The sequence below is a fragment of the Callorhinchus milii genome, unplaced genomic scaffold (assembly GCF_018977255.1).
Source record: "Callorhinchus milii isolate IMCB2004 unplaced genomic scaffold, IMCB_Cmil_1.0 Scaffold3, whole genome shotgun sequence".
NCBI lineage: Eukaryota > Metazoa > Chordata > Chondrichthyes > Chimaeriformes > Callorhinchidae > Callorhinchus > Callorhinchus milii.
In genome coordinates, this window is record NW_024704744.1 from 41,473,645 (window position 1) to 41,491,096 (window position 17,452).

Here is a 17,452-nt window from a genome sequence, read left to right on the forward strand (position 1 = left end):
AGGCAAGAAAATGAGAAAGGTGAAGGGGCTGTAGGATGGAGTTCCAAATAGTGGGGGCAGAGAAGCTGAAAACTGAGCCGCCAATGGTAGGACAGATCAGGTGGAGACCTGGAGCAGGCCAGAGCCTGCTAAGCGGATGGAGCACACAGGTTGATAAGGAGTCAGCAGGTCAGAGATGTAGGAAGGGGGAAGACCGTGGAGGGATTTTGAATTCTATCCTCTGAGGGATGGGGAGCCAGTGGAGCCAGATGAGGGTGGGGGTGATAGGGCCATGGAGCCTGGTGTGGGAGAGGACACGAGCCGCAGAATTCTGGATGATCTGCAGCTTGTGGAGGGAAGAGTTGGGGAGGCCGACAAGGAGGGAATTTCCATAATCGAGCCTTGAGGTGACGAATGCATTTATGAGGTTTTTGGCGGCCTGAGGGGTGAGGCAGTGATGGGTAGTCAGGTAATGTTTCGGAGGTGGAGGAAGGCAGAGCTGGTCATGGTGCGGATATGGGAGAGAAAGGACAGTTGAGAGTCGAACAAGACGCCCAGGTTCCTGACTGGCTTGGTGAGGTGGAGTGTGCAACCATAGATGCTGATGCTGCCAGTGCCTGAGGTGCGGAGGCATTGGCACGAGCCAATCAGTAGGGCCTCGGTCTTGCTGACATTCAACTGTAGAAAGTTAGCTCTAATCTAGGACTTGATGTCAGACAGATAATTTGTCAGGATGTCAGTTTTCCTGGAATTGAGGGGGGAGTCAGAGAGATAGAGTTGGGTGTCATCTGCGTACATGTGGAAGTTAATCCCATGTCTGCGGAAGATGTCACCAAGTGGGAGCATGTAGTGGTTGTAGAGGAGAGAACTCTCGCTGCTCAGTTCCTGTCCCAGTACTTTCTGCTCGCGTCTTGAAGGTAGATTCAAGGGTACTCTAGAAGCCTTGTTTAATTTAGCATTGTGTACATTATAATGTACTGTATAAGTATTTTTCAAAGTAATTTAAGTAATACAACAACAGCCTGCATTTATATAGCGCCATTCACGCAGGGTAGTGTCCTTGAGCTCTAGTAATAATAATAATAATAAATCGTGCGTTTGATATAGCACTTTTCACGTCGGGAGGACGTCTCAAAGCACTTCACAGAATATACTGTAAAGTGAATTGACTGTAACTTGAGTTCTAGGCGTCAAGTTTTAATAGCATCAGCTTAACATTTGCCAGCAAGTGGAATCCCCACAGAGTTCGTTGATACTTTTAATAATAATATAATAATAATAATCCTTGCATTTGATAAAGAGCCTTATCACGTCTTCGAGATGTTTCAAAGCGCTTCACAGAATATACTGTACTGTGTTGGTGAAATGGGGCAGCCAATTGCACACAGCAGTGTCCCACAAACAGTTGTGGATTGAGTGACCAATTTATTTTTGAAGGAATTATTTCCTTACTAGAAGCACAGAGAACCAGATAAGCCCCCACAACCCATCTTCAAAAGCATGAGATACAGAGGATAGTTTCACTGAGAACTCAAAGCACATATCATCTCCTTCTCCTCCTTACTCATAAGATAAACTAGGAGTCTAGAAAGAGCAAGATTCAATGTAATCTTTATGGGAACTATTTTATACTAAACCGGATAAGTGAATCAAGGACAGCATTCAGATTTTCATTCACCTCTGCTCATTTTAAATGAATCAAAATATGTTTTGAAACGATGCACAAGCTGCAGTATGGAAATATTTGGAACGTGTGGGGGATGGTTTTTTGGGTACTTTCCCACCGATTTGCGTAATGGTAGAGTTTGCTCAATAACAAGTATAATTCCATTGTTGTCTGCAGGCAGCAATTGCCTTGAGGCAAGTGTGTACCATATTGTGCTTAATGCGGGCTGATATGGGGTCACGTAGTCCTGATCCTCACTATAGCTCAGTGGTTAGAGCACTTGCCTCGCCAGTGAGAGACTTGGGTTCGATTCCTGGCATGACGAAACCTTGGGCAAGTTTCCTTACTCCACATGCCTGATAATAATCCCTACAAAAAAAAACAATAATAATTTGGTCACTCAATCCACGACAGTGGGACACTGCTGTCCGCAATTGGCTGCCCCGTTTCGCCCACAAATATTCACTTTACAGTATATTCCGTGAAGAGCTTTGAGACATCTCAAAGACCTGAAAAGTGCTATATCAAATGCAAGGATTATTATTATTTTTATAAGAAATTCTGAGATAGAAATTGCCTACAGTCAATAGAAATTATCCTTATAAAGGCTGAGTGAGGTTGATCTTTTGTGATGACATTTTTTCTTTGTTTCCTTTTCAGGGATGTTACATGGTCCCCTTTATCATGTAGTAGCCCCTCACAAAAAGAATTAGGAGAGTTGCCTTGTCTCAGGCTTCACTGATCTGTCATGTATAACTTCATGAAAGGAATCAAGGGTGATGGTCCCACTTACCGTTGCTCCCTCCCAAAGTGGGGAGGTACCCAGCCTGTGCTTTCAGCCTTCCACATATGCCATGGTAAGATGAAAGAAGTAGTACCATTGTTTGAAATTCATTCTGTGTCGAATTACAAGTACTGAATCATGTACGATGTAGATCCCCAATGTTAGAGAAATGAGCTATGAGCAATGAGCAGACAAGCTGGGCCTCTTCGGTCTTTAGAGAACACAACTCAGAGGGGACCTAACTGGGATTAAAAATGAAAAGCAGATCAATACTTTATCTTGGGCCAAGACAATAAAACTTTATAATAAAATAATAATAATCCTTGCATTTGATATAGGTCCTTATCACATCTTCGAACTGTCTCAAAATGCTTCACAGAATATACTGTAAAGAATTAACTGTATTTTGTGGGCGAAACGTAGCAGCCAATGGGCTCAGCAGTATCCCACAAACAGTCATGGATTGAGAAACCAAATTATTATTTTTTAAAATTTTATTTTTTGACGCCCCCGTAAAGCGATCCGCCAATCGATGAACAACCGGGCACCTACTTTTACAGTACAGTATATCCTGTGAAGCACTTTGAGATTTCTTGATGACATGATAAGGTGCTATATCATATGCAAGGATGATTATTTATTTTATTAAACTGATTTTTGTCGCTCAGAATCTCAATATAGGCCCAATTAGTTTGAAAATAGGAAATGGTAATAATTTCATGATTACTCATAATTAGTTTAAACAGGTTGTCAGTTTTCTTTAGATAAAAGTCAAACTGAAGTAAAGATTTTCTAAAATGTTCTAGTTTCTTATATTCAGAGTCTCTTAGCTGATGGGTTTGTTAAGAACTGAGAAGATTTTATAAAATCCAAGTGAGCATTGCAGAATAGACATTCCATCTGTAACTGGGGGCTGAATCCTGTTAATGGTTGACCTAGTCTGACTAAGGCAAACGTTTTTTGTTAGTGACATATCTTGTACATATTTTTCTCACCTTCTACTTCTGCAGCTTGCTTCTGCTGCTGGAAGCCTCATTCATGCTTTCATCACCTCGCGCTTCAATGTTTACAATACACACACACACCGGGTTTAAGCACTCTGAGACACTACTCAGGTGAAAGGCACAATATAAATGCAAAATGTTGTTGATAATTCTGATTTCTGAAGTTGTTCAGTTTGGATTAAATGTGGTACATATTTGCACTTCACCTCACGTTAAACAATGTGTGTTTCCAGAGATGGAGAAGATAGGATCAACCAGCAAAGGTTATTCTGTGAGCCATGGAGTTCAGGTAGGTTATTCTTTTGTGAATGCACTATAAACACTGCAGTGTGTTTGGATACGAGCATACAAGCTAAAGCATGTATATTTTTGTCAACCAGGTGTATGACAGGTGGCAACCCATCTCATGCTTAAGAGTATGCAAAACGGACTGAGAGTTCCACATATGTTGCCACCTATGCATGGAAATTTCTGGAATGGAATGCAGACTCTTTCCCAGTAGGGATGCACTTTACTTACCTAATTCTGCAGAATATTAAGTGCTGAGAAGAGACAAGGCTTAGGGGACTCCAAAGTATGACTTGGGGTACTTTTGGAGTTTAACCAGCTACAAAAAACACCTAGCTTGCCATTGAGATCACTGTATATATTATTCACTGACCAAGATAAATGTTAAGGAGTAAAAAATAAACTGAGAGTTGAGATTTGTGAATTTTGGAGTGGTCATTTTAATCTTGATCCCAGAATGTCATTGTCGGGACTTCCATCAACTCCAGATTATTTCAGATGAACATTTTTTAGAAAATGGTTAATTGCTGGTTAGTGGAATATTCTACTTTTTTTTGTTGCTTACATAAAAACTCAATATCCCGATCAGTATCAACAATAACAACACATGGCATTTATATAGCGCCTTTCATGTTGGGAGGATGCCCCAAGGTGTTGGACAGTGAGAGATTTGCACCCGAGCTGGGGACTGGAGTCAGGAAAGGCAGAAGTCAAGGGGAGCTGGAGGTGGGAGGATGACCGAAGCACAATCTGTTCGAAAAGGATGATCTGGAGATGGGCCTTGAAGGAGGCAAGGAAGGGAGCAAGATGGAGGGGCTCCGTGATGGAGTTCCCTAGGGTGGGGGCAGAAAGGCTGCAGGCTCGACCGCCGATGGTGGAACAGGCAGGTGGGGGACATAGAACAGGCCAGTGCCCGCTGAGCAGAGGAAGTGGACAGGTTGGTAATGTTTTAGTAGGTCACTGAGGTAGGGAGGAGCAAGACCTTGGCGGGCTTGAACTCTATCCTCTGGCAGATGGGGAGCCAATGAAGCTTGGTGAGAATAGGGGTGATTGGATCACAGAGCTTAGTGCGGGAGAGGACGCAATAATCGACTTGTGGAGGGAAGAGGTGGGAAGTCCGACAAGCAGGGAGTTACCGTCCTCAGTCGAGAGCCATGATTCACAAGATGAAAGTCAAATACCATAGACCTAGCATTCTGGATTTAAATTACATTTAATTTTCTTTGGCAACAATGGAATAACTTTGCCTACAAAATTACACAGTCACTCTCGTTTACACTGTATCGTGTGATATATCAAATGGAAGGAGTATTTTAATTTTCAGATACTCAGGTAAGATAAAGAGAATAATCTCTCTAATTTTTTCTTTCAAGTGTAAAGATTTGTGTTCAACAGACAATGGGTCAAGGACCTTGTTACTGTCATTCCTTTTTCTTTTTAATGAAGGTGTTTTTTTTTAGATATTTATGATTCCTCCAGTCAGTGTACTGAGAGCTTAGGTTGCCAATTTAGGTTGCCAATGCCATCTATCTCATCCTATGAATTATGGATATATGGTATAATCAAGGCCTCAAAGCGGAACGCTTGTCTCCACTAAATCAGTTTCATTACAAGAATAATCTCACACTGGGTGAGCCTCACGTAGGCATTGCAAGTCTGAAGTGACACCATTTACCCATAACTCTTTATAGGACCCATATATCATTGGCATCCCAAGCTGGCTAAGGAAGTGACTGGAGAATGGTTTAATTCAGGAGCAAAAAACTTTTGGAGTCATTTGAAAATAAAAGTCATTTGTCTGAACAGACATGGAGGAAATAAGAAGGCAAAGTCATGTTGCTGGAGCATTGTTCTTCTTTTTATCTAATTTGACGTTCTCATGCAGTCAAACTAAAAAAAACAGCCCTGCGTGCGAACTGCTTCATGACTCATGCAGTGCTCATATTTTCAAATAGTGTGCTTCACACAGTGATAAACAGAATAGAAAACATTATAAGCATCAAGGATTGTATCAGCAAGTTTGTTAACTCTTCTAAATTAAGTTCAGGAAACAATCTGGCATCTGATAACCATGTGTTGACTTTACATTGAGGCGTTGCATGTTAAAGATTAAAGAGCATCATAGGTTTTCTGCATCCTTTCAGTATTTTTCTTTTACCTTTCCAATTGCTGCTTGTGAAGTTTCCGACCTAGTATATGATGCTTTACATATGAAATTATTCTCCAACATACTTAGGCCCTGTCCTTGAGTGGTTTAGGTCGTACCTCTCCCACCGTCTTCATTTTGTTTCCACAAACGGCTTTTCTTCCGGCCCCCGCACTGTCTCGTGTGGTGTCCCTCAGGGCTCTGTCCTCGGTCCCCTCCTCTTCACCCTCTATGTGCTCCGCCTTGGTGACATCATCTGCAGACATGGGGTTAACTTCCACGTGTATGCGGATGACACCCAACTCTACCTTTCCTCTTCTACCCTCAACTCCACGATCACCGATGTCCTGACAGCTGCCTGTCTGACATCGAGTCCTGGACGAGAGACAACTTTCTTCAGCTCAACGTGCGCAAAACTGAGGCCCTCCTGATAGGCTCGCGTCAGCGCCTCCGCACCTCAGGCGCTGACAGCATCAGCATCCAAGGCTGCACTCTCCACCTCTCAAAGCCGGTCAGGAACCTCGGGGTTCTCTTCGACCCTGAGCTGTCCTTTCTTCCTCATATCCGCGCCACAACTGGCACCGCCTTCCATCACCTCCGGAATATCGCCAGACTACGGCACTACCTCACCCCTCACGCTGCTGAAACCCTGGTCCACACCTTTATCACCTCAAGGCTGGACTATGGGAACTCTCTCCTCGCCGGCCTTCCCGGCACCTCCCTCCACAAGCTGCAGGTCATTCAGAACTCTGCAGCTCGTGTACTGTCCCGCACCAGGCTTCGGGACCACATCACTCCCACCCTCGCTCGCCTCCACTGGCTCCCCATCCCCCAGAGGATCGAATTCAAGATCCTCATCCTCACCTACAAGGCCATTCACGGCCTTGCTCCCTCCTACCTCTCCAACCTACTATCCCCCTACCTACCTGCCCGTACCCTCCGTTCCTCTGGTTCCGGTCTGCTCCACATCGCCCGCCCTAACCGCCCTACCATCGGTGGCCGGGCCTTCAGCCTCTCAGCCCCTAGGCTCTGGAACTCCATCCCCCAGTGCCTTCGCCGCCTCCTCCCTTTCCTCCTTCAAGGCCGGTCTCCAGACCTTTCTCTTCAACCGTGCCTTCAGCTCCCCTCTCGAGTCTCTACCCCCTCCTCACTCCCTCCTGTCCCTCCCCTCACCCTGACCATTTCCCCCCTGCTCGGGTCCCGACCCAACTGTCCAGCGCCTTGGGACGTCCTCCCAACGTGAAAAGCGCTCTATAAATGAAATCTTGTTGTTGTTGTTGTTATAGAGAGCAATTTTGTTCTACTGGGTGATAATGCAAGTTCTGTCAGCACAGTTGGAGCTGATGTGCTCAAACGCAAACAATATAGGAATTATATTCCCACTTAGACAAGTCCACTAGTTACTTCAGCTATTAAAATGAAATGTCAGCCCATGCTTCCTAGATTTGTATTTACAATAAAACAAAAACTGCTGAAAATATATAATGGCTTAATCAAAATCTCAAAAAGAAAGATAAATGAACACATTTATTCAATTCTCTTTTAAATGTGGGATGGACTTGGCTTTAAGAAACAATTGTAATGAAATATTCAGTATTCTAGCAATTCTGTACAAAAACGTCTTCTGAATCCCCCAAACAGTTGAGGCTAAATATGCTAACCTGGACTATCCCAACTCTATGTAGAAATCAAGAGTCTCCTACTCTACCTTGTGGTTTCCTAAGAATGTCAATTCCTTATCCCCTTCAGTCTTCCTTCCTCCTCCAGTGTACAGAGAAACAATATCCTCCTGCGTGTCTGCTCCTCAAACCCTGCTGACAAGTCTACAATGGCAGAAAATAGGCAAAATGCTGATGGTAAAATGGTTCAGTATGACTGGGCAGGAGATACATAATTTACACCATCTTAACTGTTTTCACACAGCTGAAAGTGTCTTCAGTAATCACATTTGAATCGTAGAAACTTATAGCACAGAAGAAGACCATTCAACCCATCATGTCTATGCCTGCTTTTTTAAGACCAATCCTTTCAGTCCTATTTACCTCCCCTTTCCCACACCCCTGTAGTTTACTCCTTTTAAGATATCCGTCTGGTCCCGTTTTGAAAGCTATTATGGATTCTGCCTCAACCAATGCTCTCTAGCTGGGCATTTTATACCTTAACAACTCTGTGTGTGGAAAAAAAACCACACCTACTTATTTTCTCATTTGCTAGCTATCTTAAATTGATGTCTGTTAGTTACTGTAGCGAATTGTTCATTTTCCAAAATTTACAAAAAATTAAATTAATTTAGATCACATCATCCATAGTTTTCTGGGTTGTTGAACCTGTCAAATAGCTGAAAATATTAAAATGTTATGTTCCAGTTTTATTAGCCATTAAACATTCTCAGAGAGGAGGTCATAATTCCATTTACAGCATCATTAAAATTGTTAGCTGATGGCCACCAGTGATAAAGCGCTACTTGCAAATAACAAGGATGCATGTACTATAGTTTAAGAGGGATGCACGTATTACAGTTTAAGAGATTGGAGTCATGGTACATTGTAGGTCAGACACAGTAGCTTATCTTTATCGAAAGGCTTCTCTGCCTTTTAGGAAATAAATATGCTTAAAGCTTCCAATTGGAGGTCAAAGCAAACAGTTATTGTTCTTGGACTTTGTCCATGGTGAAATGAAAAAGTAAAGAGTAAAATCTATTGCCTAGGCTCTGGGTATTATTGTTGTTTTTGTAAATTATAGCAATTTTAGAAAAGATTTCAATTTTTTTAAAAAAGGAACAGTTTCTTTAATATTTAATCCCCACCCCCCAATTCTTCTGTTGGAGTGCCTTCAACATCATCCATCTTTCTCTGGAGTTGAGAGCAATGTAGTCTGGCCTGACATCTCCTTGGTTGCCACCGATTCCATTCATTGATAATTAACTTCAGCTTTGCAGATGAAGCGTATTGATTGAGGAAGCTGGACTGAAGGGTCCTCACCTCATAACCATCATGAGGGAGAACCCTGACTTACTTTTCCTATAACTATCATCCACTCCGCTGAGACCAACCATAGCGCCACATTGATATCATGAGTAAAACATGGATGTGGATCAGTAAGTGACTGAAAGGAAAGAAATAGAAAGTTGTATTGAAGAAAGCTTGGTTGAAATGTGAGAGGCAGTTAACCGGGTGCTTTTAAGCACTCTGAGACGCTATCCTGTGTGGAGGGCGCCATGTCATTGCAAGTTGTTGTTGTTGTTAAGAGTGGGGTTACTATTCGTAGTGTGCATAAATGGTCTGGATTTTCAAACTCTGCCTAGGGAATACTCTTACATTTGCAAATCACAAAAGAAGGTTTGCCAATCTCTTTTTCATCAATCTGCTGGCATCTAAGTATAAAATTCTTAGTTTGGGTACCTTACATGGAAATATATTAAAAAATCTTAAATTCATTATCTACCAAATAATCATATCTTCTGAGTTATTAAAGATCAGTTCTGTTGAAGGATTATGCCTACAGTATTCCATTAATAAGAACTGTCTCATGAGTCTATGTCTAAATGTTTCTGTATTTCTCCTTTTTGTTCCCTCTCAGACCATAAGAACAGAAAATACTGTAATAAGTAGGTATGTAAACATAATAATAATCCTTACATTTGGTGTAATGCCTTTCATGTCAGGAGGATGCCTTAAATCCCTGTGCAGGGTATTCTATAAAGAGGAGTAACTGATTTTTTTGTGGATGAACACAGCAGTCAATTTTGCACACCATAATGTCCCACAAACAGCCATGAAGTGATTGACCAATTTTATTAGGGCAGGACATTGGGAGAAACTCTATCTTGGCCAGGACATTGGGAGAAACTCCCTTCAAAAATATACATTGAGGTTTAAGGAGGTATGATAGTGGAGCCATGATAAAACCAGGAATGATCAGAGCTCTTAAAGTCACCATGAAAACAGCCTGGGAATCATTGCAAGAGGTATAGCGTGCGGGTGAGCGTAAGAATAAATGCGGGAGATAATTCAAAAATTTTAGTTTTGAAAAATTTCCAAATGTGGAACTGTGCCTTAATAATCTCAATATAAATAGTTTTTGACCATGTCACTTGAGTTAGCTGTCTTGTTAGTAAATGGAAACAGTTGTAACAAATGGTTGTTCTAAATCTGCAGTGACCTTCTGAGTAGAATTCAATGTATTGATTTCTTCTGGCTTCTTCTTTAATGAGTTTGTGTAACCTTGGTCCTAGTGATTTACAAATAGATTGAAGGATACAAATTTATAGGCAGCATTTGGTGAAATGTGTTCCTGCTCCAAATTGTAGTACCATGGACTTGTGGGCTACAGACTCGTGTCCAGAATTCATCATCTCAGTCATAATATCGGAGCAAGTGACTCTACACACTGTACAAGAGAAACAAAAAGAGTTAAAGTCAGAGTTTGTCCCCCTGGTTTGTCCTCGCAATTTCTTTAAGATTAGCAACTAGCTAAAGAGCAGATATGAGGGCAGATTAGCCTCACTGCCATTTTGTCTGTTGGGAGGCGCACAATGCCAGTAGATTAGAGAAAATAAACTACTTCATCCACAAGTATATACAATGTTCCTGGATAAGGTTTGAATGTATCAGGCTAAGCATCTAGGGTACATTAACTGAAGCCAGGTCTAATATAGAGCACTTATATTTATACCAATTTATATTATTTATACTATACTATTTATACTATTTAGAGGACTTATACTTATACTCATATAAAGCACTTATATATCATCCATCTCAGATGTCACGTTTTAATGAAGCACAAAAAATGTCTGCCTTCCATCATCAGATTGTTGCTGATGCCACTTGCTCTGCATTATTCTAGTGCCGCTGACTTCACTTCCTGCACAATGTTCATATATTTTATGTGTAAGAACAGATGTCACTTCCTTTGCGACGTACCATTAGGGGTGCTTCCTGCATATGACGCAAATGCACTTCCGCAGGACATCAGTGGCAACCTTTTTTGGGCTGGCTAGTAAGCACTGGGAATCAGATATACCGAGTTCCAATATTGCATGGATAAATAGTAGACTCTTGCTTTAATTGAACCCATGCCCAGCCAGGACTTATTCTAATGGGGCCTCCCTGTAGATTATTCCACTGAGTATTCATAATTCAATGTACTCAGGTGATGATTCATAGGGTTTGAATGTGTGTGAGCAATCAGGATTATGAACGAACTGACATTTTCCCAATATACTAACCTCGACAATGTCATTAATGGGAGTCAATAATCAGTGTCCCAAATGTTCTCATGATCATAGCCTTAAAATCATTGTCTTCAAATTTAAGATCATCCAAAATATTGGAAATGCCTTAAATTTAGCCTAAACTTGGAATCCAGTTTTCCATACGTTTTAAAGAACTGAATGTAACACTTTTTCTAAAATTCTGCACTATCTTACATTTTAAGGCAAATATCTTAAAGCTAAGGCCTTGACAATCCCTGGGACTCCAGAGATTTCTCAAAGGGAAGGAGGTATATTCACAGGAAACAATTTTTCAGGAGGACAGGTGCAGAGTGTCACAGGCCATGACAACAAGATATTTTGCTGACCTTTTGATCAGGAATGTTCTTGCTTTTGCTTTTACACCTTGCTGCTAGCGAGAAACATAATAATAACAGATGCCATACAATGATTCCTGGGAATGCTTGGAGAACCTGTACTGGAGTAAAAGTGTCACAGATTCCCAACTGCTTACAGTAATGTTGGATTAGCAGATTATGTTAAACCTGCATTTGAATTGCTATGGAAAAGAAAAGAAATATAGGATAATGCTATTTAGCTGGAAGGAAGTCCCACATCAGAAAGTGGAACTGACAGTCTAGGCTGACACTACAATGCAGTGCTGAGGTGAGCTGGATTGTTGGAGGTGCTGTCTTTCAGATGAGAAATGAAATCAAGATCCCGTCTGCCTGGTCAGGTGAAAATTAAAGATGCCATGGCACTATTTGAAAAGGGAATGGAGTTTCTCCTGGTATCCTGGCTAACAATCCACCAAATAAAAAATTGGTCATTCCCTCCATGGCTGTTTGTGGGACACTATTGGGCGCCAACTGGCTGCTGCTTTTCACCCACAAACTACACAGTCAATTTACTTTACAGTATACCCTGCAAAGCACTATGAGATGCCTCGATGGTGTGATAAGGCATTATATCAAATGCAAGGATTATTGAAGTGTTTACATTTTGGTGCTTTCACTTCAGCAGGCCAGTGACCCACTCCCAACATCTCCAAGAGATATATGGGAGCAGGCCAGGCTGACATGACCTCTGTATTTCCCTCTGACGAAGCACCTGACATCAGTTTTATGCCTTTCCTCTTCATTTATGGCTAGCTCTAGATAGCTGTCATGTAGGGTATAATACTTCAAATAGTACCCCCCACCTCCACCACCAAAACCAGCAAAAAAAAACCTTAATGGCACAATGTCACCTTTATATTATAATTTAAACCTTAACTTTCAAATATTGGCACAAAGATAACTAGAGCATTTCCGAAGGAAGTGAAACTGGCAGTTAAACATGCTGCTTTCTCAGCTCAGTTGCTCTCAAGGTTATAACCTAAATTTAATATAACTCCCATGATTGTAAAATATGACATCACCTCAGTTGGCAGCAGGAGGGAGTCCTTGGTACCAAGGTACAGATGTCTCCTTCATTGCAGTGTACGTGGTGATCAACAATACATACTCTATTAATCTCACAGAGATAAAGCATTCTACGTTCCTGCCATTCAGACAAATCAGGTAACCAATGAACATAAAAAAGTCATTAGAATGAATCAGCCACGCCTGGCTCGGTTTCAAATGAAAGTCGAGTGCAACTGAAGTTCAAGGGACTGTTAGAGCTGAGGGTCAGGCTGAGCCTATAAAAGCCCAGTTCAGTGACTGTGCAGGCAGATAAGATTCAGAAGGCTGCAGACAGTTAAAATGGCTTGTGTATCCCAATCAGTGAGTTTTCATAAATGCCACTGCGGACAAAGACCACACACTGGTATACTTTACAGCATTCTCAACCAAGATCACCAAGGTGAATCAAACCGATGTCACTCCCTGCATTACCAGCCCATCTCAGCTCTTGGTTGCTCTTGTGAGGTTCGAAGAAAAGTTGTTCTCAGAACTCCAGAACGCACTTGTAGACTGTCCTCCGAGGTCCTGCTGAAGACGCTGAACTTCATTAAAAACCTCCCCTCCTTTTGTCAGTTGCCTGAGGGGGATCAAGTGCTGCTGGTGCAGAATAGCTGGGCTCCACTCTTTGTGTTGGGTTTGGCTCAGGAAGGAGTGGACTTTGAGGTGACTGAAGCTAATGTTCCCAGCTTATTGCGCAGAATTCTCCTGAATCAGAAAGTGGTTGATGGACAGATCCAGGAGACAGCCATGAATGCCCCAAGCTTGGCAGAAGTTCAGAGAGTGAAGATGTTTCTCGCAAAGTTCTGGAGCATGGACATCAGCACGAAAGAATATGCATATCTTAAGGGTATTACCCTTTTCAATCCAGGTAAGACAAATGCAATAAGTGAAACATCTTTTTAACTATACATGTAAGACGAATGACATCTTAAACTTTTAAACATTCGTACGACTCTTTCAAAATAATTCCTTCTTTTATTGTTGTGCATCCTCCATTCAGAGAATATGCTCCAGGCAACCCATAGAAGGTGCTGTGTTGTAGATAGATCACTCAGAGCAATTTGTCTTCCATAACAGAGTAATAATAATAATAATCCTTGCATTTGATATAGCGCTTTTTTACGTCTTCTAGGCTTCTCAAAGTGCTTCACAGAATAGACTGTACAACTGATGGCCCAGCACCTTGAGCTTGGCGCCCTATACTTTGTGGATTCTTGTCAAACTTTTTGGGTCTTGTCTCATCTTAAAAAGGCCCAAAAGCAAACCTTTGGCCATTTTCATCCTTTTGGATTCAAATGTCAGCATTTTTTATTTTGAAAAGAAGTTTCATAATCTGATGTTCGTGAATTGAAAGTTCCAGTTAATGAGATGAATGTGATTTGTAAATATTGAATTTCAGAACCAATATTACCTCCATCTGTACACATGGATGGAGTTTCTTCCCCTTACCCACTCCTGGGTTATGACTGCCGATTTGTGGGATTGCAACTATTTTGAAAAACAAAATACTTAGAGTAACAGGCAGAAGTTGAATGTATGACCTTGCTTCACAGATATCAGTTCGGGGGTTGGGCAGTTCATCTCTGCCATATCCCAGCGACTCATATTTTGTATTTTCAGAATTTCTAAATTGAAATCAAATGTTGGACCCCAATATATAGACATTTTTTAACCTATGATTTTCAATCATAGAAGCCAACTTGAACATGACAGTGACTGAACCATTTTACAGTTATCAGATGCAATATCAATGATTTAAGAATGTGCAGCATAGTGGCACTGTGGGACACTACCCCGTGTGAAGGGCGCTCTATAAATGCAAGTTGTTGTTGTTGTTGGTGCACTATGGAATTAATGCAGCACCACCACTCGACTCCATACAAGTGGAGAAAACAGGCTTTATTTCCCTCCTCTCCTCTTGGCTTCTTATGCTGATGAGTTTCTGATCTCAGGTCTGCCAGTAAAGAGAAGGGTTGAGATGAGACCCTCTGCCCCTCCGTTAGGTGGGGAGAAGAAAAACAGAGTAATCCTAGGCTAGTGTTGCATAACTTCTATGGTCCTCCTCTTATCCTGGCTTCTGTACCTGATATCCACACACGCATACTAGCAATAATTCCTTTTCATCCCGGGGTGTTGAAGAGCCCTAACTGTTGCGCATATCAGGATCAACTTAACATTGACTGTGATTCAAACCTGACACCTTCTGCTCTGTATGCCTCAACAATGCTATACCAGATAATAACTTCACTGGTTAAGCCACTGGGAGAGCCAAAAAATTAATTCTTTATTTTCTTCCAGCAATTGTAGAAGCTCTATGTGTTTGTTCAGCAGGGACAATAAGAATTCAAAAGAAAGAGGTTTAAAGTCTAAAGATAAATAAGCTCATGAGCAAAATAATAATTAATAATATGTTCATTTACGTGACACAAGTCAGCAGCTATACAGGGCAGGCTGGTTACCCCGCTTTGCATAGAGTTGCTCTTTTTTAACCATCAGCAATATTGATTGCTACAACAACAACATTTATTTAGCGCCCCTCATTCAGGGTAGCATCGCAGAGTGCTTGGAATGATGCTTAGGGTGCTAGAAAAATATACTATTTCATATTCCAATCCAACCGTCACTCCCTTTTCAAATTTTTTAACCTGCATTTTTGATGTACTTTCTTCACATTCCCGGGTTTCTCCCAGAGAAACCTTCCCCATTGAAAGGTGGACTGACTAGTGATCTCCACAGCTCAGGCCTCTGCCAATGTTAATCTCTAACCAGCTTCAATGAAGATCCTAAGTGCTTGTGGTATCTGAACTTCCAATTCTCTTTCCCTTTTTGCCTTGAAATGTCCTAGCCTCTGAACGGTACCTTCTTCAATGACATGAATGAGATCATAACTTGCTGTGAGGGTACCAAAAAAACTTGTTTCACTTTTCTAGTTTTCTGCTGTACAATAATAATTATAATAATTCTTCCATTTGATATAGGGCCTTATCACATCGTCGAGACATCTCCAAGCACTTCACAGAATATACTGTAAAGTGTAGTGACTGTATATTTTGTGGGCATAACGCGGCAACCTATCTTTTTGTCTGCTCTTTTGACTACCTTCCTCCTACCCCACTCAGCTCCCTTTCTCCATTCTCCTCCTCCCAGTTAGCTTTGTGAAGCGCTTTGAAACATTCTCCTGACGTGAAAGGTGATACATTAATGTAAATTGTTGAGGCTTGGTTGTTATTTTGCCCATAAAATACACAGTGAATTCACTTTACAGTGTATTCAGTGAAGTACTTTGAGATGTCTTGAAGACGTGATGAAGCACGATACCAAATGCAAGGAATATTATTATATCCTCCAGTGCTTTGTTCCAGAATGATCCTAGGCTTAAGAATTTAAATTACATCCATTCACTTGTCTGGCTTAGATTCATGGAATGGTACCTGGATCAAAGAAATTTCAAGCATGCAAGAGACAAATCAAAAGCAACTGTAAAGAAAGAAAACATGAAATAAAAATAGGAGTTAAAAGTTACCGTGCAAAAGCAGATTCAGATCTTAGCACTGTATGTATGTGAACAAATGTCATTTCTTCCATTTTTATATAAGCATATTCCTTTACTGCCTTGTGCTACAGATGTGCCCAGTTTGAGCACTCCTCGGTACATCCTGGGTCTGCAACAAGAAGCCCAGCACACTCTGAATGAGTTCATCGGCATGATGCACAATGGCGATCACGCAAGATTTGCACAGATCCTCCTGGCCCTCTCCACACTTAGAATGGTCAGCGTCACTTCTGTCACAGAACTCTTTTTCAGACCGGTCCTGGGCAAAGTGAACATGAACGAGTTGCTCTTCGAAATGCTTTATGCAAAATTAAATTAAGTGAATTGAAAAGCAGGAATGTTACCCTCTTATACTTGAATCCTCTTGATATTTTTGTGACTTGTGAACATTTTACAGCTGTTTATGTAGCGATCCAGTACTGCGTATTGTGCAATATGTATAATAACTATATATAGTAACTATTCTTTGTTCTATTTACACAGATACACTTATTAACAATGCTTATTTATGCTCTTCCTTGTTTAATAAACTTGTGTTTGAGATAGAACTGGGTTCTGTATGATTTCCTTCCATTTTGCCCCTTTTTGTAACCACCTTTAAATGAAAAAGGGCATTTTCTGGTCAGTCAGGTGTCTGACACGTGGAAATCCTTCACTATGCTTGAGTATCTAAACCAAATTGCTGAGAGTTCCACATATATGTCTAATTTTTAAATGAATGGAGTTTCCCAAGAGGGACACACCCAAACTTAACTAATCAGGTGCAGGTTGGCAAGCACTGAGGCTTGAGGTACTGAGAGTGTGCATTGAGGTACTCCTGGAGTTTAATCAGCTTAACCTGAGCAGCTTGCCATTGCAAACACTGGAAAGTTGCCAGCTGCTTGTCCATCCTACCCACCAGGGTCTTGAGCTCCAGAGGCTTCTGTAAAGTGAAGTGACTCTGTATTTGTAGGGGAACATAGCAGCTAATTTGAAACTGTTATTCCCCCTGCCCTGAATATTTATAATACAGAGGGGCTTTGATTTAAAAATCAGCAGTAACAGACTCTGCAATTATTTGGGTAAAATTGGCCAAAGGTACTGTTTGTGTAAATGGCAAGAATATCAAGTCGAACACACAGCACCTCAACATATCATAAAGAACATAAGCTGTCTCTGTGCTTTGGACAATCAGTTCAGTGGACATATGGATGTTTGATAAGTCTATTGTGCCACCCAGTGGCGAATACGTGTAACGCTATTGATAATAATAATAATAATAATCCTTGCATTTGATATAGCGCTTTTCACGTCGGGAGGACGTTCCAAAGCGCTTCACAGAACACACTGTAAAGTGAATCGACTGTATATACAGCAATGTCCCACAAACAGT

The 17,452-nt window shown here is 41.3% G+C and overlaps 1 protein-coding gene across 1 annotated transcript; it reads left to right on the top strand.

The window, feature by feature from the left end:
• Positions 1 to 12,720: 12,720 nt before the first annotated feature.
• On the top strand, positions 12,721 to 16,628 carry nr0b1 (nuclear receptor subfamily 0, group B, member 1). The gene is made up of 2 exons (XM_007905049.1): positions 12,721 to 13,395; positions 16,152 to 16,628. Exons 1-2 carry the CDS (start codon positions 12,828 to 12,830, stop codon positions 16,397 to 16,399), a joined length of 816 nt encoding a protein of 271 aa, XP_007903240.1. The 5' UTR covers positions 12,721 to 12,827; the 3' UTR covers positions 16,400 to 16,628.
• The last annotated feature ends 824 nt before the right edge of the window (positions 16,629 to 17,452 follow it).